The sequence below is a fragment of the Chiloscyllium plagiosum genome, chromosome 19 (assembly GCF_004010195.1).
Source record: "Chiloscyllium plagiosum isolate BGI_BamShark_2017 chromosome 19, ASM401019v2, whole genome shotgun sequence".
NCBI lineage: Eukaryota > Metazoa > Chordata > Chondrichthyes > Orectolobiformes > Hemiscylliidae > Chiloscyllium > Chiloscyllium plagiosum.
In genome coordinates this window covers 1,301,735-1,315,994 of record NC_057728.1, presented here as the reverse complement: position 1 = coordinate 1,315,994, position 14,260 = coordinate 1,301,735, and the positions used below count along the sequence as shown (strand labels likewise).

General features: G+C 44.3%; 1 protein-coding gene across 1 annotated transcript in view; it reads right to left on the bottom strand.

The window, feature by feature from the left end:
- Positions 1-14,260, bottom strand: part of zgc:113223 (uncharacterized protein LOC541424 homolog) — a gene marked incomplete at its 5' end in the record, with an annotated part of 29,250 nt that overhangs the window by 4,626 nt on the left and 10,364 nt on the right. Inside the window, 5 exons of the mRNA XM_043708918.1 lie at positions 4,486-4,614; positions 8,412-8,507; positions 9,968-10,042; positions 11,125-11,249; positions 13,230-13,287. Coding sequence (XP_043564853.1) covers positions 4,486-4,614; positions 8,412-8,507; positions 9,968-10,042; positions 11,125-11,249; positions 13,230-13,287 — 483 coding nt within the window. The remainder of the gene's footprint in view (positions 1-4,485; positions 4,615-8,411; positions 8,508-9,967; positions 10,043-11,124; positions 11,250-13,229; positions 13,288-14,260) is intronic.

The window sequence follows — 14,260 nt, the reverse complement described above, 5'->3', positions numbered from 1 at the left end:
TTCCCTGGATGCTGCCTGACCTGCTGCGCTTTTCCAGCAACACATTTTCAGCTCTGATCTCCAGCATCTGCAGACCTCACTTTCTCCTCAAAGATTCAAAGGCACCCAGTCCTAGTTCCATTGCTCACTCAGAGCCTGTGACCTTCAGCTTGTGATCCCACTATGGGTTACGGCCCACGTGGTGGGGGGGGGGGGGGGGGGGGGATGGGGGTCTCACAAGAAACGGTTTCACATCAGGAAGCATGGAGCTACCTGTAATGTTTATCATCCAACAATCATTGAGAAAAAGGCTAAATCAGCTGCAAGACCTCCCACACTGCAACTGCTCAGACGAGTACTTTATTGGGTGGAAAGGTAACTTCAGACTGTGATCCCAACGCTGTGAAATGTCAGCCAGGGACAGATGTCGGTCGCTCGGTCCATCCTGCCTGCCGCAGCTATGACGGATTGAATACCCCAATGCTATTTACCTCTCCCAGCCCCATAAACCTGCACACCACTGTCATCAGGAATCTATTAAACCTTAAACATGCTCAAACACTGAGCTTTTGCAATTCTCAGTGGTAGAGAATTCCAAAGGTTCACAGTAAAAATAACTTCCCTCTTCTCAGATAAAAGTGGCATCCATCCTCCTCCTCATGTTTACATTAAAGTCCCCTTATTCTAGGCTCCCTGACCAGGGGAAACATCAAACCTGCATCTACGCTTGACGTATTTGATAGCTTTCAATGATATCCTCTCTCATTCTTCAGAATACAGGCCCAGTTTGCCCAATCTCTCTTCACGGACAGTCCCATCATCCCGGGAACAAGCCTGGGGAACCTTTGCTGCCTCTATGGCAATAATATCCATCCTGAGGTAAACAGACCAAACCTTCACACAATACTCGAGGTCGAAGCAAACTCCTATACAATTGAGGAGAAAGTGAGGACTGCAGATGCTGGAGATCAGAGCTGAAAATGTGTTGCTGGAAAAGCGCAGCAGGTCAGGCAGCATCCAGTAGGGCTTTGTGAGGTGTGTATGTTCAGCAAAATTAGAAAATCTTGCTTTTCCTAGGCTTCCCAGCATAGCCCCTGGCTGCTGGTACCTGGCCCTGGTGTGGGGCTAATTTAACAGGTCCGTTGGTGATTACATTGGGAAGATTCAAAGGCAGCTGCTGAAAATGTGTTGCTGGAAAAGCGCAGCAGGTCAGGCAGCATCCAGGGAACAGGAGAATCGACGTTTCGGGCATAAGCCCTTCTTCAGGAAACAAGCAAGTTATTAATTTTCCTTTTTCCCTTTGGGTATGGTGGAGAGTGGTTTCAAGAGTGAGGTGCACAGCCTTACTGGCCTGAGGTTTCTTTGTGGGGCTACGAGGAGAATACCTGGGCTCTTAGGTTACTGCATCCGTTGCTCCCGATGCAGTCTGCTCTAAACTGGAGAGACAGGATGTCTACTTGCAGAGCGCTTCAGAGAACATCTCTGGGACACCCACACCAACCAACCCCACCTCCTCGTGGCCTAACACTTCAACTCCCCCTCCCACTCTGCCGAGGACATTTAGGTCCTGGGCCTCCTCCACCTCCACTCCCTCACCACCCAATGCCTGGAGGAAGAACGCCTCATCTTCCACCTCAGGACCCTCCAACCCTATGGCATCAATGTGGATTTCACCAATTTCCTCATTTCCTTCACTTTATCCCAATTCTAATCTTCCAGCTCAGCACCATCCCATGACCTATCCCATCTGTCCATTTTCCTTCCTACCTATCCACTCCACCCTCCTCTCCCACCTATCACCATTACTCCCGACTCTATCCACCTGCTGCCTGACCTGCTGTCCTTTTCCAGCACCACACTTTTGACTCTAATCACCAGCATCTGCAGTCCTCACTTTCGCCCATTTTAAAATCATTGTCAAATCTCTCTAGTTCTTGATGCCTGCAGCTTTCGGCTCGCTTGGAGATTAGCACTGTTTTACTGGGCAGATGTCAGGGTGAAAATAGCAGTCAGGTCCCTGGCAGGTCATTAGGTGTGAGCAAGATCACAGAGTCCTTACTGCTGACAATTCTCAATTAATCACCACATGAGCAGGGGCACGCGTGTCTTTTTACTCTCCTCCATGTACATTTTACACGAGCTAACCTGAGTGAGAGAAATGTATTGCCTGAACCACACAGACCCCCAGTAATGAAAAACAGACCAAAGAACTGCAGGTCCTGGAAGTCAGAAATGAAAACAGAAATTGCTAGAAAAACTCAAGAGAAAACTGAGTTAACATTTCGGGTTCAGCAACCCTTCTTCAGAAGTTAATAATAACCCCTCCCCGCCCCAAAAAAAGCTGCTTTTCTGTGAACAGAGCTTTGTTGAACTGAGCTGATGTCAAATAGCCTGAGTCAAAGTTTTGAGGAGAGAAGACCGGCCTGGGAACAAACACAGCAACATGAATAGGTCAGTCATAGAGTCATAGAGACGTACAGCACGGAAACAGGCCCTATGGTTCAACGTGTCCATGCCAACCAGATATCCCAATCCAACCCAGTCCCACCTGCCAGAACCCGGCCCATATCGGTTCATCCTCAAGTGTGTGCTGCTGTTAATCAATTGGATCTTGCTGATTTGTACATTATGCTGTCTCAGCCTCCACATGCTCTTCCTCAAATAAAATGACCTGTGAAGCTCAGCCTTTGAAGGCTTCAGTTATCCTTCAGTAACAACCTTTCGGACAGAGTCCCAGATTTGCACTACCCTCTGTCTTTTTTTTCATTTACGGGATGAGGGCATTGCTGGCTTGGCCAGCATTTGTTACCCATCCCTAACTGCTCAAAAGGAGGTTAAGAGTCACCCACATTGCTGTGGGTCTGGAGTCACAGGTAGGCCAGACCAGGTAAGGATTCCCTAAAGGACAGTGAACCAGATGGGTTTTTTTCTGATAATTGACAATGGATTTGTGGTCAGCATTAGACTCCTAATTCCAGGTTTTCTCTTGAATTCAGTTCTGCCATCTGCCTTGGCCGGATATAAACCCAGATCCCCAGAACATGACCTGGGTCTCTAAATTAACGATCCAGTGATGATAATACCACTAGGCATTACCTCCCCTGTTTGAATGGCATGTTTTGTGATTTTGCTCCAAAGGGGTTTGGCTCTGATTTTAATTTGATTACTCTTTGTTCTGGATATTTCCAACCTTGGAGGAAACTGAATGGCTTGCTGGGCCATTTCAGAGTTAACCACACTGCTGTGCATCTGCAGTCACATGCAGTCTGTAGTGATTGTAACGAGGTCAGCCAGGAGGACCTCAGAGAATACGAGTTCCCTGATTGGAACAGGTTGACAGCCCCAATCAGGGAGCCCTGGCTGACAGATATAGACAAGAGTGTCAGACATTTTGTTCACTCTGACAGCTGGTTCTGAGAGAGCTGGATCAGTGTTAAGGACTCTCCATGTGTAAATAAAGGGTGACTTGGTGATGGGATACTGGCCTCTGTGGAATTATTTCATAGACCATATTAGATAAGGACAGCAGATTTCCTTCCCAAAAGTTAATCTGTCAAGAATAGAATAGAATCCCTACAGTGCAGAAACAGGCCATTCAGCCCAAGGAGTCCATACTGACCCTCTGAAGACTTTCCCATATAGACCCATTCCCCTATCCTTTATTTCCCCTGACTAATGCACCTAACCTACACATCCCTGAACACTATGGGCAAAGACAACTTTTACACTAATAAGGGACAGTTTAATCATCACTGAGACTAGCTTTGAACTCCAGATCTTTACTAGACATTCCATCAGGTGCTGTAGCTCGAGCCCTGAACATTAGCGTGGGCCTTTAGCCCTTACTAGCCTAGTGACATTACCACCACACCACCATCACCTCTTGGCTTTCCACGCTTCTTATTCAGAAATTAATTTTTATTCTTCACATTCTTACCACTATTCCCCCCTACCCCCACCCCACAATGCTTCATTAAGAAAGAATCTTTCCATAGATATTATAAAGCTGGGAAGGCTTCAGAACAGATTTACCAGGATGTTGTCAGGAATGCAGGGTTTGAGTTATAAGGAGAAATTGGATTGACCAGGACTTCTTTTCACTGGAGTGTAAGAGGTTGAAGGGTGCCCTTATCGAGGTTTATAAAATCATGAGAGGCATGGATAGGGTGAATGATAGGTAGCAATTCCCTAAGGTGGGGGACTTCGAGATATTTAAGGTGAGAGGAGAAAGATTTAAAAAAGACAGGAGGGGCAATTTTTCTACACATTGAGTGGTTTCTATGTGGAATGAACTTCCAGAAAAAGTGGTAGATGCGGGCACAATTACAATGTTAAAAAAACATTGAGGTAAGTACATGAATAGGTAAGGTTTGGAGGGATTTGGGTCAAGCGCAGGCAGGTGGGACTAGTTTAGTTTGGGATTGTGGTCAGCACAGATCGGTTGGACCAAAGGGTCTGTTTCCGTGTTGTATGGTTCTAGACCAGCAATGGATCACTCCTACTCACCTCACCAGTGTTCATGATACAACAAGAAAATGGCACTCCACATCGCTCGAGACTGGGATTGTCATCCTGACAACTAAAGTACACATTCGAAGACCAGTCCCTATAGTCAGACACCCCACAACATTTGAACTGAAAGAAAGGTAAAAACGGCAAAATTAAAACTATGCATCATGCACTTCTCTAGAAGAAGATTGACTCTCAGTAAAATTTGTCAATAATGATTGCTTTTATGCATTAATGCTGGGAAATACTGTAATAACAACAGTAATTTAACATCACTTGTATTTTTTACAAAGAAAATACACTGAAAAGCGTTTAAGTCGCCATACTACAGTGCCTCAAGACATAGACCAAGAAAATTCATGGTTCCTGGGTTTGGGAAAAGACAGTACCACATTTAATTAGTCTATTAACATTAAATTACAGATTCAGCATAGGGTATTTTTTACAGCCCAACTGGACCATGAGGACAGGAACTAGCCACTGGTCTGATCTTGGGAAACGTATATCAGAATGGGTCTTGAAAGTTTGTCAGAAATTTTTATATCATCACCAGGGATACAAATGAGCCAAATCAAACTCTGAGACTGCAGAGTCATCGAATCATGAAGCATGGAAACAGACCCTTCGGTCCAACCAATCCATGCCAAACATAATCCCAAACTAAACCAGTCCCACCTGCGTGCTCCTGGCCTATATCCCTCCAAACCTTTTCTATTCTTGCATCCATCTAAATGTCTTTTAAATGTTGTAATTGTAACCGCATCCACCACTTCTTCAGGAAGTTTGTTCCACACACAACTCAGACTCTACGTAAAAAAATTGCCTCTTATGTCTTTTTCAAATCTCTCTCCGCCCACCTTAAATGTGCCCACTTGTCTTGAAGTCATCTCTCTCCGCCCACTTGTCTTGAAATCCCCCATCCTCGGGAAAAGACAACTATCATTAACTCTATCTATACCCCTCATTATTTTATAAATTTATTTAAGGTCACCCTTCAACCTCCTACGCTCTAGTGAAAAAAGTCCCAGCCTTTCCAGCCTTCCCTCATAACTCAAACTTTCCATACCTGGCAACATCCAGGTAAATCTCTACTGAACCCTCTCTAGCTTGATAATATCCTTTCTACAGCCACCAAAGATTTCAGAGCAGAAGCCCTTTGGCACAGTCACTTTATGGGATAAAATTATTTTGGGTTGTAACAGAGGATGAGGATCTGCCAGAGATGACTGCAAGGCCTCAATGCCAATGACTAATTTCCAGTGACTCAACATCACACAACAATGAAGACGTAAGGACCTAGAAACCAGCAACTTGGAGCAATCACCCAAGAGTTTTGACATGCCCAGCAGCCAAACTGTGGAATGGAAAGGTGTGAAGACGGTTTTGGGGAAGACCATAGTGTGGGGAGAGAAGACAAATGGGTAGATGAATGAAGGAAGCTGGAAACATCAGTATTCTCGCTAATGTAGCAAATGGCATCATTTCCTCTATCAGCCAAAGTGCAGAATTTCAGAGCAGGAAGCTTATACTGGAACTGTATAAATAATGAGCTCAGTCACAGCCTGGGGACTGTGTGCAGTTCTGGTCACCCCATCACATGGAAGGATGGAATTGGACAGGAGACGGTACAGAGGAGATTTGTTACCCTGTGAAAGTGGAAGTGCAGTTATGGGGAAAGATTGGAACAGAGGAGATTTGATTGGGGTGCTCATGTTGTGAGGAACCTGGATACAGAGGGAGATAACATCTTGTTCCTGTTGGAGAGCTCAGTTACTCACGGTGAATATTTAATGTAATAGGTTGAAATATTAGTGAAGTGGTGAGGGAAGTTGTTATTTCACCCAGAGTATGGTAGGATTCTGGGAGTCACACATGGAAGCAGAGTAGAGGCAGAAACTCTCAAACCATTTTAAAAAGGTGCCGGGATCTGCACTTGAAGTCCTATAGTATCTGGGGAGACAGAACAAGGGCTTTACTTCTTGTCCAATGCAGACAGTGTAGAGAGTGATCTCCTCTATACTGTGTTATTTTCTGAAGTTTTCAAAGGTTACCAGTATCTGATAGGATCAGTACGCAGGAATGAGGGATGAGGGCAGGGCGGAGCAGGGTGTAAATTGATTAGCATCACAATAATACTGACCCCATCCTTTATATACAATGCTACTTCACTGTATTGGCCTATTTATCCTTCCTGTAGAAATGGGGAAAACCTTTGTTTATCCAGTTCTCGGTCCTAGTCACACTCCACTAGTTCGATGGTCAGTGGCTGCATGGGTGAACAGACAAGGCCTAAGCCTTGGGAACTTCTATAGCCAACAGCTTGTTAAAAAAAACAAGTTTCCTGCAGGAATATTTGTAGATCTCCATGACAATAGTTGGATAGTTGAGGATCGAGTGAATTTATCATTCAATAATGACTTGAGTAGGCATTCCAATGTAAGGAATGTAACTTATAAAGGTGGGACATATTCAGATCCCGTATAATAGTAGACTGTGAAGAAATAACAGCCACATTGCAGGAGGTCTAATGTCCACAGTGCCATCTTTGGATCGGTGCCTTAATGAGCCATGCCAGGATAACATTCACACGGAATGGAATAGGGGTGTGGTCGATGGGGAATAAAGAGTGGAAGTATGCTTGCTGACCCATTTCGTGTAGTTTCATCAGCAAACTGAGGATGCTGTTCATGCAGAAACTGTCTTCAGATCAACCAGAGAGTGGGGGATGTCTGAGTCAGTAGATGGAGAAGAAGCTGATTTACTGTGAAAGGATGATTGTAAAACCGAAAGTAGCAGATTTGATCCAAGTTCAGATCCTCACAAGGACACCAGAGCTCAAATGGCTCAGAATGAATTCCATTTGGAGATGCTGAATTTGACGGTTTTCAAAATCCTTTTACTGTGGTTCAAGGAATCTTAACTCCAACTTTTAATGAAGAGTGTTATTAAATATGAAATATCAGTGTTTTTTTTATTTTTTGCAAAGGTGACAACTCACACCCACATCAACAGTTTATATTTGATCCTCAGCATATTAATTGATTCTCATTTTTGGAATGATCTTTGGGGGCTTTAGGTCGACCTATACGTTGATAATTATTGGTACCCAGTTGAGGTATAGGATGAGATAAGTGGTAACATGCACTGTCCATCTTCACCCATCAGCGTACCTCAGCCCCCAACTTCAGAACATATGACACTTGCTGATGTCTAATATCTTGGACCATCTCTGGAGGGGATTTCCTCTGTAGTTGGAGCTGTGGATCTTTACGCAGGGAACTAATTTGGGACTTGCTTTACATACAAACGCCCATCCATATGTCAAAGACAAAGTTCTAGGCAGCTGCCAAATGCCTCAAGAGTGAGTTAATGATTCAAACCACACAGCACGAACACTGAATACACCAGTTTCCAAATCTCCCCTTCCTCCATCCCATATCAGATCCACCCTCTTGTTTTGACCTACCTGCCCATCTTCCTTCCCACCTAGCCACTCCATCCTTTCTACCGACCTATCACTATCACTTACTATCTTTGCTCTCCTATTGCCTACCATTCCCCTACCCCCACCCCCATCCTCTCAGTTACCTCTCAACCCCCTTCCCCCCTCCTCAATCCTAAAGAAGGGTCATGCCCGAAACGTCGACTCTCCTGCTCCTCGGATGCTGCCTGGCCTGCTGTGCCTTTTCCAGTGCCACACTTTATCAACTCTCATTTTTCTCCAATTGAAAAGTTCATTTTAATAATTGGCACAAGAGATGGGAAGTGAGTCGTTAGATGAGCACTCTTTAATTTTTTTCAGCATTGACACTCTTCAATTACAATGCATCATGGGACAAGGATTCCTCTGAATTAAAACTATTCATTAAGTGACAGGTTATGTATAACCAGAACACACTGCACTGTCACAGCATCATCAATACCTTTTTCTGGATGAAATCAATCAGATTTTGCAGGTCCAGGTCATCCCTGTATCTGATTATCCCTTTCTTGAACAAAGCCACAGTTTTCGTTTCAACCTGAAGTGAATGAATGGTATGAAACGTGATTTTGAAACAGTGAGAGAATTGGGATAAAAGCATAAATTTTCTGGAGAAACTCAGCAGCTCTGCCAGCATCTATGGAGAGAAAATGCTATGAACCAGTTCTGCACAAGGGTCACTGGACCCGAAATATTAACACTGCTTTCTCTCCTCTCAGATGCTGCCAGACCTGTCGACTTTCTCCAGCAGGTTCTGCCTTTGTTTCAGATTTCCAGCAGCCATTTTGAGAGCTTTGAGATCTTCTGTTGCAACCCTGAACTCTGACAAAGAGGAAGCCCATTCAACTGGGAGAGCAACCAATGCCATTGGCATCCATGTTCCTGAATGTTTCAACAGATGGAGACTGAGCACCAGAGTACACTCTATGGTTGGGTCCTGGAGATAGGCTAGTAAACGTTGCAGTGATCTTTCCATATATGACCAAAGGTGTTATTTGTACTGAAGCCTTATAAACACTGTCTAGATACAGGACTTCCCCTCTTCCATGAAGGCTGCTAGAGAGGGCCATCCCTAGTAATCATATGATCTTATATCGCTTCCCACTGGTAATGTAAGCTATTTTATTTACATAACAACATTAACCCTTGACATGATAAAATGCACCCTCATCTATCGTCAGCCAAGGCCAAAGAATTGACAGGGCTTAGTCCATGCCAGTTAGCTCCATTCCTGTGCTCTCCCCCATTTCTCTAATCCCTGTAAACTGGGCAGCATAGTGGCTCAATGGTTAGCACTGCTGCCTCACAGTGCCAGGGACCCAGGTTCAGTTCCAGCCTCGGGCAACTGTCTCTGTGGAGTTTGTACATTCTCCCATGTCTGCTTGGATTTCCCGTGGGTGCTCTGGTTTTCTCCCACAGTCAAAAGACATTCAGGTTAGGTGGGTTGGCCATGCTAAATTGCCCATAGTATCCAGGGATGATCATGGTGGCTCAGTGGTTAGCACTGCTGCCTCACAGCACCAGAGACACGGGTTCATTTCCCACCTCAGGCGACTGTCTGTGTGGAGTTTGCACATTCTCCCCGTGTCTGTGTGAGTTTCCTCCGGGTGCTTCAGTTTCCTCCCACAATCCAAAAGATGTGCAGGTCAGATGATTTGGCCATGCTAAAATTGCCCTTTAGTGTTAGGAGGGAAATGGTTCTGGGTGGGTTACTCTTCAGAGGGTCGGTGTGGACTGGTTGGGCCAAAGGGCATGTTTCCACACTGTAAGGAATTGAATCTAATCTAATTAGTCATGGGAAATGCAGAGTTAGATTTGGCTGGGGTTGCTGCATACTCAATGGGTTGAATGGCCTCATTCCACACTGTAGAGTTTCTATGATGCTGAGGATAGTCGATCATGCACATAACAATCACTCTGTGTTTCAGATCTCCCTACACCCATATTCCTCTTTTGGAACAGCTGGGAAAGACAAAAATAAATAAATATTCAATTTACCTTTTTGGAGAATATGAAGCCAAGTGCAGCACCTATTATCTGAAACAGCAGGATGAACAGGAGGAATCCCATAAACTGTCAATAAAGACACACGTCTCAGTTTATACAGTGCAGATCAGCAAAAGCTACAATTATTAAACTCAGCAGCAACAACTCCTGTATGCTCAAGACCCAAGGTTACGTCTGGTTCAGGAGGATATTAGACCTCTCGTACTTAGATTTTAATGGTCAACTGTTTGAAAAGTTGTAATTGAAGAGCAGAAACCTGTGCCCTTTACATCTGGATTTCGATGATTTCAAAAGGAAATTGATAGATACTTTCAGGAAATAAAGCTGCTGAGTTGTATAGACCAAGAGGGAGAGTGGAGTTGCCTGGATTGTGAGGGTGCTAGTATAGACTCAATAGCGTCTTCAGTGTTGTAAATGACAATGTGACTTCATGAGTTCAATGAGGTCATTTGTCTGCTCTGGAGACCTCTGCTGGGCACCACTATCTTTGCTCCTGGCAGGATGGGTGGGAAACAATGGATACCTAGTCATGCAGCTCCTTCAGATTGATGGCTGAGCCTGTACTGGGTATCCTGAGTCCCTTGATTAGATTAGATTAGATTACTTTACAGTGTGGAAACAGGCTCTTTGGCCCAACAAGTCCACACAGACCCTCTGAAAAGCAACCCAGACCCATTCCCCTACATTTTGTTCATGGTTTGATCATCCAGTGGGCGAAGGGATTCCTGCTGACTGTGAAAGCCCTTCACACATTTGATACTGAAGGCTGACCCTCAGGTCCCCTTATCCCTGAACAAATGACCCTAAAAACACATTATCTATTCATTGTCTCTTCCTGATTTTTGGGAGATTGGTATGCATAGGTAGGCTACTGCATTATAGCAGTAACACTTCTGAAGTACTCAATTGCTTTGATGTGCTACAAAAGTGCAGTCTGTGTTACAATTCCCATGACTACACATCCATCAACATGGTACCTTATTAAGGACATCGGTGAAAAGGTAGGATTTGAATGAGATGGAGTTTGAAACAATTTGTAATAATTGCCACCCAAGTGTAGGATTGAGACTCATTTTAGGCGCACATCTGACAATGTTTCAGACTTTTCTAAGTTCAGGCACATTTTTACCTTTGTAGTAAGGACTCACAATTTTAAGCAGAATTTGATTATTACGCAGTGCTCCAGTACAGCCTAGAAAAGTGATGCAGAACATTAAACATCCTACAATGATCAGGATCAATGCGGGATCCGTTATCAGAGAATCCACTGCATCTGAAAAGTAAAGAGAAGATTCACAATGATCTGTACACAACTGAGACAGCCATTGTCGAAGGTACACAGGGTTATCTAACTCAATCTAGATTGGAAACTCGCTTTAAACTAACTCATGTGAAACCGGAAACAGTAAAAAAAAATGCAAAATACTTAATGAGAGTGCTTCTACAGGTAAGTATTCAGCTTCTGCCTGAGTATTGTAATTAACTACTTTCTACTTTTAACACCACAGTCCTATCCAAACCCTTCTCAAAGGGCTAATGCATTAAACTACAGTCATCAATAGGCTTAGTTGGGAAATAAGGCAAAACACCTCAGGATCTGGTGGATATCTCGCTGGTCTCCTCAAAGTCTTACCAACTGTATCTACTGGTCTAATGTAACTTGTACCTACCTGTTATTAGGCAATAAACTACATCATGCTTAAGATAGGAGCCTCTTCTCATTAAGACTCAGATGGTACTAGCAAACTCCTCCCAACCATATGCTGCCAGTGGTGAGTACTTGAATACCAAATAGACACTGCTCTATTACAAAACAGCATACCTGCCACAGTCACTTTCCTTACAAAAAACAGAATCTTGAGTTTTCTTTGCTGCTTTATTAGAGAGAGTATCCCAATTGACAGAGGGAGAGAGAGGATAGGTGATACAATGGAAGACTTCGCTCAAGAGCTGGGTGCTGATAGGGTTTTCAGAGTGGGTAGAGAAGCAAAGAGGTCTAAAAAGATCTCCAACAGCAAAGGAATTTTTAAAAATTCACTCTTGGGGCACAGTTATCGATGGCTGAGTTGGCATTTGTTGCCTGCTCCTAGTTTCCCCTTGAGAAGGTGGTGGTGAGATGCCTTCTTGAACCACTGCTGTTCATGTACATTGTAGGTAGACTCACAATGCCCCTTAGGGAAGGAATTCTAGGATTTTGACCCAGCAATAATGAAGGGCCGGTGATATATTTCCAAGTCAGGATGGTGAGTGGCTTGGAGAGGGTCTTGCAGGCAGTGGTGTTCCTGTATGTTTGCATTCTTTGTCCTTCTAGATCAAAGTGGTCTTGGGTTTAGAAAGTACTGTCTGAGGCTCTTTGGTGAATGTCTACAGTGCATCTTGTAGATAATACACACTGCTGCTACTGAGTATCAGTGATGAAGGGAGTGGATGCTTGTGGATATGGTGCCAATCAAGTGGGCTGCTTTGTCCTGGATGGTGTCAAACTTCTTGAGTGGACGCTGCACTCATCCAGACAAGTGGGATGTATTTCATCTCACTCTTGACCAGTGCCTTATAAATGGTAGACAGCCTTTGGGGAGTCAGGAGGTTCGTTTCTCACTACAAACTGAAGGCTCTGCCACCGAAGTAAGAGTGAAGGAGAAGGATGGATTACCTCTAAGGCTGGAAGCAGGGCCACACAACATTCTGGAGAGGTTATAGATGTGGAGATTGCAGGGTTGGACAAGTTAAAGGTATTAGATGTTGGGGATGGGTGGAAGGGTGGGGAGGGTGTTGGGAACAAGGGCTGGGGAATAACGGGCCAGTGAACACAATTTCACAGTGTGTCATGTAGAGACATTGGGGACAGACCCCCAAAACCTGCTGAAAGAGATAGACTTTAAGAATGATCTCTAAGACAAAAGTGAGCTGGGGAGGCAGGATCTAGCCTGTAAGTGGACAAACTGAATGGTACAATCCAGCATCACCTTAACATGCTTCATTCTTTCCATCCATTGAAGGTGAAAAGTTCTCTTTTCAAAATGGATGAGAAAACCTCTTTAATTGCAAATGATGGGAGTTGAAAGAATGTGTAGGTTTTACAGCATTTGGAATTTATAAAGACCAAGAGCATTTAGGGGTCACTCACCAGAATAGTGTTTATCACCGATAGAGAGGCATAACAGTTATCATGGAGAGTGTTCGCAGACAATGACATATTCCTGTTAAAGATCAATACAGGATCAGATCTACGCAGTCATTATTGAAGGCTTACCTCCCTCAGATGCAGTCTTTGCGTAGATGCCCACAGATATCATCAGGCCACTTGCTACCTGTTCAGAAAACACCAGAAAAATTGGGTCACTCCAATAAGAGGTACTCCATCATTGATTCAACGCCAATGCACTCATGCATTAAAAATCTGATGGTTGCTTGCACTTTATCTGAACCTTTGCTGAGACATTTGCAAGAATAAGCAGCCACCTGCTCTTCAGAGTCTGGAGGAAACGAAAGAGAGAGAATGAAGCATTTTGCTGGCAGACAGTGTAAGACATGTGGAATTGGAATGTCATGTTGAGGTTGTACAGGACATTGGTGAGGCCTCTACTGGAGTCTTGTTGCTAGTTCTGGTCGCCTGGTCATAGGAAGGATATTATTCAGAGTATTGAGTACAAGGGTTGGGAGGTCATGTTGAGGCTGTACAGGACATTGGTTAGGCCATTTTTGGAATATTGCGTGCAATTCTGGTCACCTTCCTATTGGAAGGATGTTGTGAAACTTGAAAGGGTTCAGAAAAGATTTACAAGGACGTTGCCAGGGTTGGAGAGTTTGAGCTATAGGGAGAGGTTGAATAGGCTGGGGCCGTTTTCCCTGAAGTGTCGGAGGCTAAAGGGTGACCTTATAGAGGTTTATAAAATCATGAGGGGCATGGACAGGGTAAATAGACAAAGTCTTTTCCCTGGGATGGGAGAGTCCAGAACTAGAGGGCGTAGGTTTAGGGTGAGAGGGGAAAGATATTAAAGGGATCTAAGTGGCATCCTTTTTATGCAGAAGGTGGTGCATGTGTGAAATGAGCTGCCAGCGGAAGTGATGAAGGCTGGTACAATTACAACATATAAAAGGCATCTGGACGGTTATATGAACAGGAAGGGTTTAGAGGGATATGGGATTGGTGGTGCTGGAAGAGCACAGCAGTTCAGGCAGCATCCGAGGAGCAGCAAAATCGACGTTTCGGGCAAAAGCCCTTCATCAGGAATAAAGGCAGAGAGCCTGAAGCGTGGAGAGATAAGCTAGAGGAGGGTGGGG